We start from the raw sequence: 16,327 nt of genomic DNA, 5'->3' as shown, positions 1-16,327 counted from the left end.
AAACAGTATAGTGCTATCTAACGAAGAGCTGTTTTTTTACATTAATCCTTTATGAAAATCATTAATAAATAACACTGGGAACGGATGCACTTGCTTCTTTGCTATCAGCTCTATGTTAAATTCTAACGAATCACTTTATTCGAGTGAAGTATTCACGAACAGTTTTAAAACCGTGACCGTACAGCCCACAGTGGCAGCTCAGGCTCAGCAAGCTGTACAAACCTAATTCTCACTAGCACAACGCAATACTATGACGTCACAATGGACAATTCAACTCGAAGCCCTTTAATGTATTCAGCTTTGTTTTCAAAAGTACATTGCCTGAAAATTTTATTGCACAAAAATATCTTCTTTAGGAGCGTCCTGTTGATTTTTTGTCAGGTGCTTCGCGGTTCCAGAAAATTGTTTCGCGGACCCCAAAAGGGCCGCGGACCCCAGTTTGAGAACCGCTGTCCTAGAGAGACAAGTAGGTCATTATAAATTTGTAGTGGGTCACTTCGTGACCCTTGGGACAGTGGTTCGCCATCCATGTACTAGGCCTACATTCAACTAGGGAAACGCCGGGTTAGAATTAAACAGGTATAGATACTCAATTTAACCTGGGCAAAGCCAGGTATTATTGTAGAATATTTTACAACTTGTTATTTTATATTTTCCGCGTGTTAATCCTGTCTGTGACACAGTAAAACCGAAATGTGTTACAAAAGTTTATGTTCAGGTACGCTAGTTCACGTAAAAAAACAAGGAATGAATCATAATACCAGCTTCAAACTGTTTTCTAAATCTATAATTAATACAATATACTGTTGAGTTCGAATTCTTTTAAATGGTCGGATACAGCTGAAATGTACTTTATTCTGTTGACTAAAGAGTAATTTGTTATTAAACGTTTAGAGGTCTAGACAAAAAATGCCTTCACAACACCCAACGTCTTAAGTAGATATATTTTAAACATTTTATTGTTCTCGTTTTAAATGTTATTTTTATTTTGGATTCGACATAGTCAATAGTTTACCTGCCATATGAGGTCGTGTTTAACAAATTCGACCCTCGATGGCTGTGCGTATAATACATAAAGTCATACATACATACATCTTATTCCGAACAACAAAGAGTAAAATTAGGTAATCTGAGTTTGTTTATTTTTTTGCACAACAGAACTCTACCAAAAGTCACTTTCTACTCCTTCTAACTTGCGCATCGCAGTGATTGCTCAGAATGCACTCGTCGTTAGGTGGAAACCAGTAGATGACCTAATTACCTCGTACCTGGTACAATACAAGGAAGACGAGGAAGCAAATAGTCACTGGATTGATATAAAAGTTCCTGTTGGTAAGAAGGGTAAAATACTTAAACAGAAGTGATAGTAAATCTATTTGGCTGGTGTTGATCCGACAGTGAGCCTATGTGCATTGTGCAAGGGTCTGTATCCACTTATCCAGTGATTGTCAAAATCCTTGCATTTTCGGCTAACCATTTTAGATTTCCCACAGTGTTATGCACTTTTCCTGAAACATCTCCCGGTAATAATTCCACAGTGCGCTAGCCTGTTGTTCTACAAAAGCTGAATAAAACAACATCGTTTTTATCGCAAATCAAGTTAACAAAAATTACAATTTAAATGGTATACTTGGAGGCTTTAGTTATATACTTTCGATATTATGTTTAATGTGATATGAGAAAGGTTAAAAAAAGAATTTATTCCCAAATTGGAATGTTAAAAATTGATACTTAAAATATAAAGTTTATAGTTGATTGAACAATCCGTAAATTTTGTGCGTTGTTAAGACATTGGTCATAAGATCTCCACACTCTGGGAAACAAAAAACTATTTAAATTAGGTCACAGTAACAACTGTAAAAACTTATTTTTTAGAAAATCATACAGGATAATTATAAAGATAACTTAAATGTAGGTTCGGAGGAGGCGATGTTACAGGATCTTCGAATCACTAAATATGTCATCCGGGTATCGTCATTGGGAATAAACCTGCGTTCCCGAACCGCTGAAGTAAAATTCGACATGGCTTGTATCGGAATAAAGCTTGATATGTTGGTACTCGGAGATGAGTCTTGGTACGTTGAAGTTTACATTAATTGTTATCTTATTGTTTTAACCATTTTTTAGGCTGGATAACGTTATTATTTTAATTTTTTTATGGTTAAAATATATTTGTTTAAAGGAGCGTCGGGCCAGAAAACTTCGAAAAGTTTCGCAAGTTTCTGTACTCTTTCAGCAATGGCTTTTTGATCGGGTCGGATGCATCCCAAGTGGGAATTATCCTTTTTTCGACGAGTCCTCGATATGTTGCACCACTCTCGACCTACAACAGAAATAACTTGTTGCAGCATCGCATAAGTACACTGACGTAAGAATATTTTTTAAAGTTATTTATTGGACAGGCAAAAAACGTTAACTTAACTAACAATGTGTTTTAGTCCATTTATGTATCCAAGTCAAGTGTCATAGCGCTCCTACATCCTGGGTTCTCAAACTGGGGTATACACGTACCCCAGGGAGCATGCTACACATACTTAATTACCTGTTGCCAAGTATCAACCGATTTCAAACTGTTAAATCGTTCCACCATATTCAGCGTTTTGTTTTACCAATATTTTCTTGCCCTGGGTAGGCATTATGGTCTAATGCTAACAAGGGCTCGAGCTATGAAACCGATATTAGAACAATACCAGTGCCGTAATAAAACACAGTTCAGAATAACACTAAAATAGGACTAATGTCTATAGTTGTAATAACTTCTAAATCGAAATGAATCATAATCCTGTCGGAATAATACCTAAACGACCGGAATACTGCCAGTACAACTTTTAACTAACTCCTAACTCCACCCCAAACTTGATCACTAACTCTTCTAATAATTTCAACCCCATAACGCAATTTCTAACGCTACCCATTACCTGCCCTTAACCCCAAACAGGGTCAAACAATCCGGCGCCCAAAGGTCGATACCGTACCAAAACGGCCGATGCCAGACAGGTGTCCCCCAATCGACCCATACCCTCTTCCTACAGTTCCAGGCGTTACTTTGTCCTTATAGGTCTTGTTTTTTTATGACTTATTCCTACAGGTTTAGGTTCCATTTTGAAGATTTTTAAATTTTATTCTGTCGTTGATAGTACTGCGTATTTGGCTTTTGGCCTATTATGTTGTTGGTCTTAATACTAAAAATGTGGATTATTCTGCTTTAAATATTGTTGCTTTATAAGTCTTATTATAACAAATGAGATTTTACATTGTGACGTCATGCCTAATGCATGGGTTCCAAACTAGGGTAAGCGTACCCCTGAGATATGCGAGAGAAATTTCGTTAATACGGTAGCAAGTTAATTTACAGGCACTGTGACCCTTTCTGTAACAATTTTTTTAAGAAATCGTTTTTTGCATTTGCTTCAGAAGCGAGAACAAAGTTTAAGCCAACCAAGTGCAGCGTATAGGCTAAAATTACCATGCTGCGTATGCTTATGGTTTGCTGCGTAACATAAACAATTAATGGCTTTTGGAATGCTATCTTATGTACCAATTATTAAATCTTTCCACCATAACCAACGTTTTGTTCTGAAAGTATTTTGAAGTCCATAAGAGTCATTATTGTCTGTTTCGTAACAAATTAGGTTTACATTGGTTTGTGAAGTTCCTTGCCGCAGCTAGACTGTATAACTGTAAGGAATTTATGTTTCCTTACGGCTGTGCTGAATGTAAGCCAGCGTTCTTTAGGAAAATTCTACATAAGTTAATGGGCCGAAAATTTAGTTGTTGCCTCAGTTTATGATTTCCGATAGACCTGGTGTAGCCAACTCTTGTTTTGCGATCTACTACAATATTTTTTAGAGACCCTCGATCGACAGGTTCGGTAAAAACGTCTCAAGAACACTACTGTAATGGCGTAACAAATATTCGCCGAGATCTACTAAGTGAAATGTGGCGATCGACGTGTTGGCTATACCCCTGAGTTGACGAAATAAGTGATCTTATTTGAAATAGCCTAAGTGGCTTTCGACCCTAAAACATGTATTTTGTCATCATATTTTTCCTTATTTTCAAGGGGTAGGCTACGCCATATATGCAATATTGCAAGGGTATGCCGGTAAAATAGTTTGAAACCCCACAATACGAAAGGAATTTAGAAAATATTCCCGTAAAATGCTATACTATTTTTTTCGTTTTCTCAAATTGTCCTTGCATTAATTAGCGTTAACTGCACAAACAAATCTGGAAGTGTCAAGTCTAAATTACTTTTTTGGTGTAATTTTGGAAGTCTGCTGAAATATCCAGGTCAATACTCCCGATAGTTACGCTAATTCCGTTGAACAAGATCGCGGTATTGGTATAGTAGAAGTCGACGATAACTGTCCTAGGCTTTAGGAAATGCCTCATAAAGCCTCGACTGCGATCGGCAACCTTTACAGTCGAGCACCGAAACGAAACATTTTTTTTAAATTTTCCTCTAAAAATGTGTTCCAAATTCGGTATATATAGATTATTAGTACTACAAAATGGTCGACTTCGTGATAAATTATTTATGTTACCCAACAGCAATGCTTACGCAAGAGTTAGAGTCGTTTTGCAGACACGTTGTTTTGTTACACCTTTAAAGTAAAAACATTTTTTTTTGACTTAGTGATAGGTTTTGCATCGACACGCTAAATGATTAATTTGAAAAAGAATCATAATCAAACAGTTCTAACCAATAGTTTGCAATGCTTCCAAATAGACGTATTTAAGATTAGAATCGCGAAAAAAAAGGATTAAAAGCGCTATGGTTGTAAAATCCTGGTATATTATGACATCTTCGATATGTCGTTTCGCTTTCCAGAGCGTATAGCTACGTCTGAAATGAAAAAATCGAATATATGTCAGCTGTCTGGATGACTTTTTAATTAGAGGTTTGGCTGTTTGTGTTATCGAGTTTTAAATATTTTCGAATTCAGCCTGTGTCTTGCACAGTTTAACATATAAAATATAACGGATTGAAAAACAGATAGAAACATAGATACCATCGCTAATGTAACGTACCAGAAGTGTATATTGTTTAGGTTCTCTTTTTAAATGGGCACAATAACAAAAGGAAACAGTCGTTTATGGTAATAATCAATAGCTAGTAACATGTATATAGGCTATAAAGCAGTGGTTCTCAACCTTTTTTCTTTCGTGTCCTATTTTCGTTGCACAAAAATTCTGTGCCCAATAATATTTTATGAAAGAACCAACTATAAAAATGTTTAGAACAAAAAATAGCGCATATATCAAAACAGAATATTTATTTCAACCGTGCATTACTTGCTTTAGAACAATAAATTTACGTTTCATTTATATTCTACCTAAATTCCTCCCCAAGCCACTATTCTTTTAAAATTGGGTATAGTGACACGAATGAAACTAAATTCTTCAATAAATCTAGCTTTTTAAGTTGGTCTGTGGCCCACCTAAAAGTTTCTATGGCCCACCAGTGAGCCATCGCCCACTGGTTGAGAACCGCTACTGTAAAGCCTTTTATTATTTGTTTATATTATATTATATATTTGGTTACCCATATCTTAGCTATGGTATGTTGATATCCAGATACGTCGGTGGCAACACCAACACTGGAGCTGCCCTTGACTACGTACTTGAATACGGGTTCGAAAATTCGAGGGCAGATTCCATTAAATTAATTCTGCTGGTAACTGATGGAAAAGCTGATGATGCAATTGTTCGACAAGCTGAGGTAATATGAATTTGCGTAAGCGGTTATTTAATTGGAACACAATTTATTTTTCAAGGCAATTACAATTTAATGTATTGTTAAAACCAACGTTAGGCTATAATTCCAAATATTTTGGGTAACGAAATCGAAAACGTAATTCTACAAATAGGCTTAAATAAGAGCCAATCTTTCTTAAACACAATTCGCCAGAATCTTAGGTTTCAATTTTGCTTAAATTAGTCACATTCAAAGCGGATTACGCAGCTGGCCTTAGTGCTCACAGGTGTAGCCGTCATAAAGGTTATGGTCATTGAACATCTATACTCGGAAAAATACGTAAAAATAATTTGAACAGCTATATTTTGAATAGTGCTTTCATCAATATCAAAATTACATAGCCAAGGGCCAAATTTTTGATAATATATACAGTGCAAGGTTTTACGTTGATGTTGCGAAAACTGCAATTTAAAACAAGTACCTTTAACTTTTTTAAATAAATATGCAAGAACGCTTAATCGATACACCCCTTCTTCACAGCAAATAAAGCAAAATGGAGCAATAATGATGTCAATAGGGATCGGTACCTCAGTTCAGGATGAAGAACTAGCGATTCTGGCCTCAGATCCGGCTTCTATCAATATAATTAAAGTTGAATCGTATGAAGAACTACTGGACATTCAAACGCAAGTTGCAGGCAAAGTGTGCGAGAGGGTTTTAGAGAAATACTCTACAAGTAAATTGCTCTTTATCTTTAAATCAGGAGAAAAAGTTTTAGTTTGTTTTTACTGAACAATGTCATCAATATGGCGTTCGAGTCCTAATCATTTTTTCCGCCATTCCAGAAAATTCCAATGATTGCCTATATGCAAAAAAGTAATAGGATTAAACTGAAATGAGAAGTAACAAGAAATAATTAAAATTTTACGTTTGTCTAACATGTCGTCACTAAAAATTTATAGCGATGACTTGAAAACTATAGGAAGATAACACAAAAAAAACATCAGTTTACACAAGCAAACGAAAAGCTATCTGAAGCTGTGTGCCAAAAATCCCATATCTATCGATTATGTACGCCAAACGATATCCTCTCGCAAGTGGTCGCCACCTTAGCGGTTTATATAAACAGTCCAGTTTTGTACCATCTTTGTGTACCCATATGTTCAATTTGGACAATCTTAAAAGAACATACCTGCTTGAGTTTTTCCACGATTAAATGAATTATTTTAGTGCCTGGTCATGATTTTGGTGAAGAAATAAAGCAAATATATCATACAAGAAGAATACATTTGTACATTTTATGCACATTTTTATTTGTTTTGCAGTTGATCCGCCGCTAGATTCGCCGATTAATTTTCGAGTGACTGAGGTTAGTGACGTCACAATCACACTCGAATGGGAAGAGGAATATCCAAAGTCGGTGACTAGCTACAGAATATTTTTTACGACAGGAAACATTACTTTGACGAGATCCATGGCGAAAAACGACAGGTGTGTGTTAATAATTTCCACTGGATGGTTGACATCTAGTATAGAGTAGTAGTTTTTATACTAAATTTAATTCTCACTTTTCGATTTATTTTTATACAATTTAACTATTTTATTGCTTCATTACAAGACCATTGCTCCTATCTTTTTTGCTCTATGAAGCACCTCAACTTGGGCTTCGTATTGTCTGTCTTTCGCTTCTCGAATGTGTGCCGTTATCGTTAGCCAGTACGACTCAGGAAGGCTGAATTATAGATCGTACACATTGTTTATAAAGTTACTTCCTACATAATTTGTGATTTACATATGATTTGATCTCTTCAATTTATAAAAAAGGTCTGTTCATTTTACTTACATCCTTAGCTTGACAACTCTCACGCTATTGTAGTTGCGCAAGCTTGTAGCGTTAGCGGTTTCGCCATAACTGGTGTTAAATGCGCTTTTCGCAAATTAACCATTCTCGTCCGCCAGCAGGTTGGGTGACAACGAAAATTACTCGTCTAAACCACGTCAATCGGGCAAGCGGGTAATAGTTATAGCACTTGAACACGCATTGGCGACCGGGAAAGTGTGAATATCAATAGTGCAGTCATAAGTTGATCAAGTTAAAAATTATGAATATCGCTAAGTTGTATCGTCCCTTGTCATGTTTATAAGTTCTGACTAGCTCCGATATACGCTTATTACAAATACGTATATAAAAAAATTATTAAACTGTGTTTCAATTGTATTGACTATATGCTTCGGTATTAAATGTTTTATTATTCTATGGGGATTTATATGTTATTCATTATTGCTTTTTTACCGTACAGGCCAAATAATCACACCCGGAAAACACCCCAAGCAAAATTTAACTTTTCATTAATCAGTTGACAAACAAGGGTGGTTGCAGGATTTATGTTTGCGGTGGCATGTGTTTCTTGAATTGGCCTCATAAAATACGTAATCTTATTTAACCTGCAGTATTTGAGCGAACGAGTGGGTATTCAATATACATGGATTTGCAAACTTTTTGCTTTAGATACGGCTTGACAGAGGCGCATAAAAAGGTTGCCATGCTTATTATAAATAATGAAAAATATCAACACGCAAGCCACTTTTTGGTAAACGTGAACATCTTTACCAGCCGCGGACACATTTTAACTCGGCGTGCCGTTGCACACCCGTAAGTTAAACAATATTTAAGGCTGCCTAACACAACATTGTTTATCACTTTGACAAAACCTGGCTATTCTTAAAAATTCAAGCGCAAACCTCACATTATATTTTTTAATTTATAAATGCACGGATATTAATAAAAAAATATTAGTGCATGGCTATACCAGCCATGCCCCTCCCTAAACTATATCTTAGGCCAACTTTTATGTAAAATGATTTTTTAATTTTGACCGATTTTACGTATTTTTTGTCAGTATCCAACTTAAAGCGCAATATATACTATAAGGCATGTTTGGGGTGTTTATAAATTTGTTTCAAACAATATGCAATTTGTTTCAAACAATATGTAATTTGTTTCAAACAATATGCAAAGCTATTTCGGTAGCCTTATGTGCCACCTATCCGTTTAAATGGAATGGTTTTTCAATTTAACCGAAATAAACGTATTTTTATCGCTCAGCGCGATTTTCTGTCGCGGTTGGCACGATTAGACTATATGAGCTGCATATTTGGACACAAGTTCCCTCAAGAACGACAGGTAGTTCTAAGATTAGCTGTTTTATAACGTCATCTCGAAAAAATGTATGGCGGCTGATTAAACAAAAAGTCCAGACATGATTACAATATTAAAGGCTTTATAGTTTATGTAATTTGTGTTCTTCTTCTTTCTGTTTCGCTCCTTGAACATGCAGAACTTGCAACGATGATGCTTGTTATGAAAACTTGCAAGCATTTTACGTATTTTAAACCAGTGGTTCTTAACTTTTTTGACTCCGGACCGCTATAGTACAAAATCTTTTCACGATTTAGTAACCATAATTTCGAAGACCGATGCTTTACAGAGCAAGTATATGGTTAGTCATTATTAAAAACACTTACAAAGAAGTAGTTTTATACATGGCTGTACTAGCTAATATCAAAACGTTAGTATGAAATTCGGATATTTACACCAAACATTTATTTTGACATGATTCTATAGTGAGAGGTAAAACAAGTAAGGTAACTTTTCCTGGTGGCTGGTAAAATTTACATATTTACTTAGATTTATGGGTTAATCTCTCACAGTAATATTACAATAATGATTTCTGTATATTTTTCTTGTGTGGTTTACAAAACAGACAAACACTAGAATTAGTTTTGCTAAACACACAACACAAAATTTACACTTAGTTATGCAAACTTGTAGCCGTAGTGAAGAAGCAGCCTATAAGAATATACGTACCGCTGCATTTTTTGCCGTTTTTAGTTGGCATAAATCTTAATTTAGAGTTAGAGTGCCATGAACCACTTACGGTTCTTTGTGCCGAACAGTATATCAAAAAATGGGGTTAACATACCAAATAAGTAAAACTGTTTGACGGACCAGCAAAAAAAGATCGCTTGTCTCAGTGTAAGCCATTTTTTGCATTAAAATAAATATTAAATTATTAAAATTAGTAAAGTTGTCTGATACGCGATATTTTAATTAACAAACAACAAATATAAGTAAGCAGAAATTTGCTCTTAGTTTTCCGTAAACACATTGCTTGATTTATTCATACCGAATGCATATATATATATACCGTGGCCGCAAGATGCCATAGTATGCCTAGCGTCTTTGGGCTAAACTAAAGCGATTTAATCAAAACTGTTAAAACTATGTATTTGAGATTTGGCCATAATAGCTTTTCTGTTGGTCATGCATGCATTTTAGCAGATTTCAATTTATTTTGAACAAATATGCAACAAGACCTTTATTTTTTCCCTACATCGTACAGTACAGTGGTTCTCATCATTTTTTCTTCCTATAGGGGCTTTTAACCGCTTTTTAAAACTCAATTCCCTGTTTAAAAAATGTCAATATAAAAGGGAGTAAAACCTCTTTAAAAATACATGCTTTTAAGCCGCATATTAGTACCAAATTATTAGTAAATCAACTTTTGCTGAATAATATTTTTTTATCGAAACAATATATGGCATCAATATATAGGCCTACCCCAGGGGTGTCCAACCTTTTAGCTCTTGACGGCCGCATTGACAGTCTTATTTTCCTCACGGCCGCGTTTATTAGGTTTAGATTTGGCAAAACTTTTAATTCAATCGAAACTAAAAATATATGCCCAATATTTTTGAATACGGTTTGCGTTTGTCCGCAACTCATTTGTCAAACTTCCACTGAAAAAAAATTTTACGCACTTACCTATAGTTAAAATAGTCAGAAAGTATTTGTAATGGACTCGTGTCTAGTTTGTCTAAAGAGGCCGCGGGCCGGACGTATTACATTGGCGAGCCGATCCGGTCCACGGGCCGTAGGTTGCCTACCCCTGTCATACATTGATTTCTTTCTGCAACAATCAATCAATGAAATCAAGTTTTTTTAGCGCACATAAGAATTCTGTTCACTGAGAATGTAGTGAAAGAGCCTAGCTCATTGATTTAACTGCAGTCCCTTAAGTCGTAAAAAATTCTAATCCGCATTTAGCATATCAACCATTAACGCATGCCAGCACAGTCACGGCCGCCAACACATGCTTATTAAAATACGTGTTAACAGCCGCACAATTTTTCATCGACGGCCGCAGGTTGGACACCGTTGGCCTACCCTAATTTGCCAGTTATAGTAAGAGTCTCGCGTGGTTCCCTGTATGCAGATATTGTAGTACGAAGGTTTTTTTCTAAATAGATTTTGTTTAAACGAGAAAAACATATGATAAATCTTGTGGAAGTTCAAAGTAAATGTTAGCCAATCTTGTTTGGGTGTCATGGCCTATTGCCCCCAGGATCAAACTGATCGTTGTACGTTTGTAATTTATATTTTTATCCGCTTTACGTTAAGGTTTCTGGAACTTACTAACCTTCATCCTGGCAACACGTACAACGTATCTATTGTTTCAACTGGATATCGACGAAATAGTCCAGCTGTCAGTTTAATCGTTACAACAGGTTTGCCACTGAAAATTACTTAAACCTTGGTTTCCGAAAAACCTTCATTGCCTTAATAAAAACTTTGAACACAAAGGTATTGATTTAGCGTATTCAATGCAATATTTTATTATTATATGTGGTATTATTATATGGTATCTATTCTATATACATATATTTAATATTCATATACCAGATATTATATTATAATATCGCATTGAATATAAATGTATATATTGCATGTCGGCGCCCAAATAAACTGTTTGTTAAAAGGCGACAAATAATACCAGTTTTACTTAGCGCGTATTCGCAACAAAATTCCTTACGGCCTGTTTGTAAGAGCAATAGACCACTTTACCGAAAAAAAAACATTTAGGATTTTCAATAAACCACCAAATTTTAGTTATTCTTTTGTCACTTGTGGTATGTAGGTGTTATTCCAACCTTTCAAGTATTGCTCTTTAAGAAACTCTAAGCTCATTGCTTGTTTTCCTAGCTTTACCAACGCCAAGCAACGTGAGGGTTGAAGAAGTAGGTGGAACATGGGCGTTGATCGCGTGGTCTCCAGCTTCAAGTATTGTACCTGCGTACAAAATCCTTGTGTCACTTGCATCTTCACAACAGATCCTTGCCTCTATTAGCGTTTGTAAGTGAAGTTTTTACAAGTGTAGGTAAATCGTTGAAACATTTTCTAAATATGTAACACTTTAGTTGGGAATGAAACACGTCTTAACGTGACGTATGTTTTGCCCGGAAATTACTATGTTGTCCAAGTGTTTGCCGTTTACGATGATGGTCTTATGAGCACACCCGTGAAGACGAGCTTAACCACAAGTAATAATATTTGTTTAAATTTAATTTAAAAAAATAATATTTAAACTGTTTGATTGATCAAGAATTGCTCCCGCCTGAAGAAGTAATCGTGTATGACATTGGCGAAACATCATTATCGATTCAATGGCCACGTTTGCATAATCGACATCAAGGAGAATACGATTACGATTACACGTATGCCAACAACCCAGATCTATATACAATTTACAACGTTGAAATTCTCGACGACCGTAATAGATCTTACTTCACAAAGTCGTTTAGACCTCATCTCGAACCAATAACTGATGAAATATTGTTTGAAAATGTTGTTACGGCCGACAGTATATCAGCGAGCTTTCGCAGACTTGCATCTGGCAGGAAATACTTGATTAAACTATGGGTGGGTTTGATTTATTTTAACAAATTTATTTTCCTAGACAAATATTCGTTTATTGAAAACTATAAATTAAAATATCTTGTCGTCCCTTTTTTCATGCGGTACAGTTACACCGCATTTTACTAAGTTGATTAACCAAGTTAAAACACGACATAATTTGCTTCAGTTACCTGCCGCCATTCAATATATGTAACCCGAAATTAGTTTTTTGCCCCTGCTTTACAGAAGTTTGCATCACGATTGACATTTTGTTTTTAGATTTTTACAACTTTATTTTTTAGACTACGTTAGGTAACCTGCAAAGCAACCCAATATTTACCTATGCCCGGACTTCAAAAACTTCGCTCATTATTGACCTTGTATTGATGATTGAAGTATCGCCGGAACTTTCTGACACAGAGTTAACAGAAGTGCGCAACTTCCTTACATTTATTGTAGAATCTTTCGTCGTCGGTCCTTCAAAATTACGGTAAGAAGCACTTTGAAATTAAGGTGAAAAAACTTACATGGCTCAATAGTCATGTCAATAAAAAATATTGTTTTGAGATATTATTACACAAACAGATTTAAGTATACATATGTTGCTTTACATAGCATCTATTAGCCTCAAAGTGAACAACAAGTTGGTTACAGGTAAATTGTGGGTACATGAACGAGACTGTTATAAAAACACTTATGAGTGTTGGATGGTGCATATAGGCCTCCCTTATTGGGACGTAATAAACTACAAATAAAGAATGCCTTCGGAAAGGTGTAGTGAAACTAGTAGATATAATCACGACTAACGTGCAAGCGAGGCCCGGCTAGAAAAACTACTAACCAGCGGGAGGTTTTAACTCACGACCTCCGGCCTAACCGGGACCGTCGTTCTAACCACATAGGCCCATAGTGCGCTGGTCGAGAACCGACCATAGTACCATTGCCTGCTGCATTCGTACATACAACCGGAAGGTCGTGAGTTGGAACCTCACCGCAGGCTAACTTACCTGTTTTATAGCGTCAGATTAAAACTCAATGTTGCAGTGTCATACCAAAAACGTTGTTTCGTTCAAAAGAGAACTATTTTAATATAGTATGTCAAACAGCATTAAGGTCCTTGTGTATGCTATGCCTTGAAAATATTAAAGAACTCTCTGTTTTTTTGCTAAATTATAAGATAGAACGGCTAATAGCAAATAGTTTGCTTATTAGATGTTGAGGAAAACCTTTTTTTTATCAAAATAAAGTTTCAGTTAAAGACTATAAGGACTAATAATCCTGTGGGTAAACTTAAACCTGTTTTTGAAGTTTAACAAAATATTGTTTTATCATAGGGCGTAAACAATATGTTTCCTACAATAACAAGCATTTACGAAAGGTAATGCTATTGGCAAATGGTTTTTGCCCTAATAGATAAGAAATTTTGACCTAAAATCTAAACAGTTTGACAAATTCTGACCTAAAAATAGTTTTGATAAAATTTTGACATATGAAGAATACTTGGATTCAATTTGTTTGAAGCATTTCATGGTGTTGTGCGAACGGTGGAACGCTATTCAGTTTTGTTGTCGTGCAAATTACTGAGTAAAAGTTTACACTGTAGTCAATATACAGGGTAAAATGGCACAAAGATTAATCCAGACCTAGCATATTTAACAAATGAAATATTAAAGATACATGACTGTCTAAAGCAAAAACAAAGTACGAGCTGAACCTAACGTGATAAACCAGGGGTACCAAATTGTAGCCTGCGCAATGCCTTGATATTTATTTACCAATACAAATGTTATAACTTGCGATGGTCAATCCTAACAGATCGCTAGGCCTTACAGTTGTTCAGTTCTTTGTTAAAAAGGTTTTGTTACCGAAAACTATCAATTAGTTAAGAACGAAAACCACATACGTGAAAACCCCACTTTTGCAATCACTTTAAAGGATATTTAGAAACGGTTTTAACTATGAAATTGTTTTGGTAAATTTTGACACAACGTTTAAATTTTGACAACATTTCGATTTTTGTGGCCAAGTAAAATATTAATCGCTAATTACAAAAAACTTATGAAAGTATTTTTAAACAGTGTAGGTGCGGTTCTCCTGGGTAATCCTCCAAAGTCTTTATTTGACTTACATGATGCAGAACATGTGAGCAATCTAACAACTCAATTGAGTATGATAAAGAAGCGTTCGGGATCTGGAAGATTGACCGAAAAAATGTTTTTCGATGCAATGAAGGTAACCTTATTAAATAAAGATGTTTACTGAAAATAGAAATTAGTATTGGTTGTTGGAAACAGGGTGAGCATTCTTACTCACGGTTCAGAAGTTTTTACCTGAGAGGGTAGGAGCCGAAATAAATTAATGGTATACTGTCGTGACTTGTAAATTTATCCTAGCGTTTATTTTAGCCTACACCGCAATGTTTTTCAAACTGGTATACCGCAAACCTAAGTGTATACTGAATCAAAGCTGTGGTTTACAATACGCAAAAGGTATACGACAGGTATTCAGGTTAGGTCGAAATTGGGCATATTACAATCATAATATAATATGTTTTTATTCATCCTGAGTTATGTTTTTCTATACTTTTCTGAAGGCATGGCATCCTAACCTTTGTGAATCGCTCTGTTTTTTTATGCTAGACTTTTTTACGGATTGCTGGTTTTGAGGTAGCCTATATACGAAATAAGTAGTAAAAGGTACACAAGGGAAAAAAGGTTGTACAGCACTAGCCTATACGATTGAGTCAGTTTCTAGGTATTGGAAACCAAATTGTTTGAAACAACAATTAGCTGTATCTGTGAAGATCCTAAACTTAAATTTATTCTTCTTATATTATCCTTACTCAAGAGTTCTTTTGGCGAACCGAGATTGGGTGCCAGCCGCGTGATGCTACTTTTTAACACAAATCAACACCACACAAATATCATGCCGTCCAAAAGCTCTTTCAAAGAGATATCTGTTACTCCAATAGTTGTCCAGATAACGTCAATATATATGCCAATACGATCAAGGTAAGAGTATGACACGCATAAAAAAGTTTTTATGTAAAAAAATATACGCTATATGAACAATAAAAAAGCGCTCTTAAAATATTTATGCTTCACATATTTTCGAATGCTGTTAACATAAAACTTGTCTTGCAGTGACGTCGAAAGGCTATACAGAGTGGAAAGTTTCGATACGCTGTATCAAGTTGTTCCACTCCTCATACAAAACTTACGTGACATTGTTCAGGCGCCGACAGAACGAATTCGCAACGAACGGAGACTTGTTCCTTCTAATTTGCGTTTACACAATATTACGTCAAGGTATAGCATTGCAAATTACGTAAAAAATCGGATTTTATGAAATTATATCCAATTAATGTTAATGCAGAGCGCGGAAGTAAAATTTTACGATTTTTAAACATGCAGTACAGTAATTTCGTGCGAGAATTACTATCAATCTGTTTCTACCTGCAATACTGTTTTGTTAGTATCAAGTTATTTATTAGATAATTTTCTGTTTTTAAGCGTAGTAGGGTTTCTAGCTTTTTGGTGACAAGCATAGACAATAGACATACTCTTATATTTAGATTATACCTTATACAAAAATCAATAGATAATATTTCATACTTTTAAATTTAAAACGTTAAGACAAAACAGAAAAACGAACCCAGGAATACTCCATATATTTCCCAAATACTGCGGTTGTTAACAATGAAAAAGAGTAATAAGGTTCATAATGTTGTGGAATAGAGAAGAGAAAATTAATTGCGAAATGTAACACTGTATAAAAGACAAAACTGCATAAAAGACAAAACTATGCTTTCGATAAGTATAACTAACAATTTGAAAAATAACTCATTTTAAGCAAAACTTAGTGTATCACGAGTTAGGGAGCCCTGGAAC

The 16,327-nt window shown here is 35.2% G+C and overlaps 1 protein-coding gene across 2 annotated transcripts in view; it reads left to right on the top strand.

Annotated features, from left to right (window-relative positions):
* The window catches only part of LOC146148529 (uncharacterized), a 54,089-nt gene that overhangs the window by 15,997 nt on the left and 21,765 nt on the right, over nt 1-16,327 (top strand). For both annotated transcript variants that reach the window (XM_083388432.1, XM_083388433.1), the window contains 14 exons: nt 1,159-1,332; nt 1,916-2,075; nt 2,183-2,368; nt 5,581-5,725; nt 6,242-6,437; nt 7,027-7,192; nt 11,163-11,269; nt 11,745-11,894; nt 11,960-12,082; nt 12,145-12,461; nt 12,740-12,927; nt 14,516-14,669; nt 15,285-15,448; nt 15,581-15,745. In XM_083388432.1, the coding sequence (XP_083244558.1) occupies nt 1,159-1,332; nt 1,916-2,075; nt 2,183-2,368; nt 5,581-5,725; nt 6,242-6,437; nt 7,027-7,192; nt 11,163-11,269; nt 11,745-11,894; nt 11,960-12,082; nt 12,145-12,461; nt 12,740-12,927; nt 14,516-14,669; nt 15,285-15,448; nt 15,581-15,745 (2,395 nt within the window). The remainder of the gene's footprint in view (nt 1-1,158; nt 1,333-1,915; nt 2,076-2,182; nt 2,369-5,580; nt 5,726-6,241; nt 6,438-7,026; nt 7,193-11,162; nt 11,270-11,744; nt 11,895-11,959; nt 12,083-12,144; nt 12,462-12,739; nt 12,928-14,515; nt 14,670-15,284; nt 15,449-15,580; nt 15,746-16,327) is intronic.

Source organism: Ascidiella aspersa, chromosome 4, assembly GCF_963924565.1.
Source record: "Ascidiella aspersa chromosome 4, kaAscAspe10.2, whole genome shotgun sequence".
NCBI lineage: Eukaryota > Metazoa > Chordata > Ascidiacea > Phlebobranchia > Ascidiidae > Ascidiella > Ascidiella aspersa.
The sequence above is the reverse complement of the archived record's forward strand: the minus strand, read 5'-3'. Positions and strand labels throughout refer to the sequence as shown.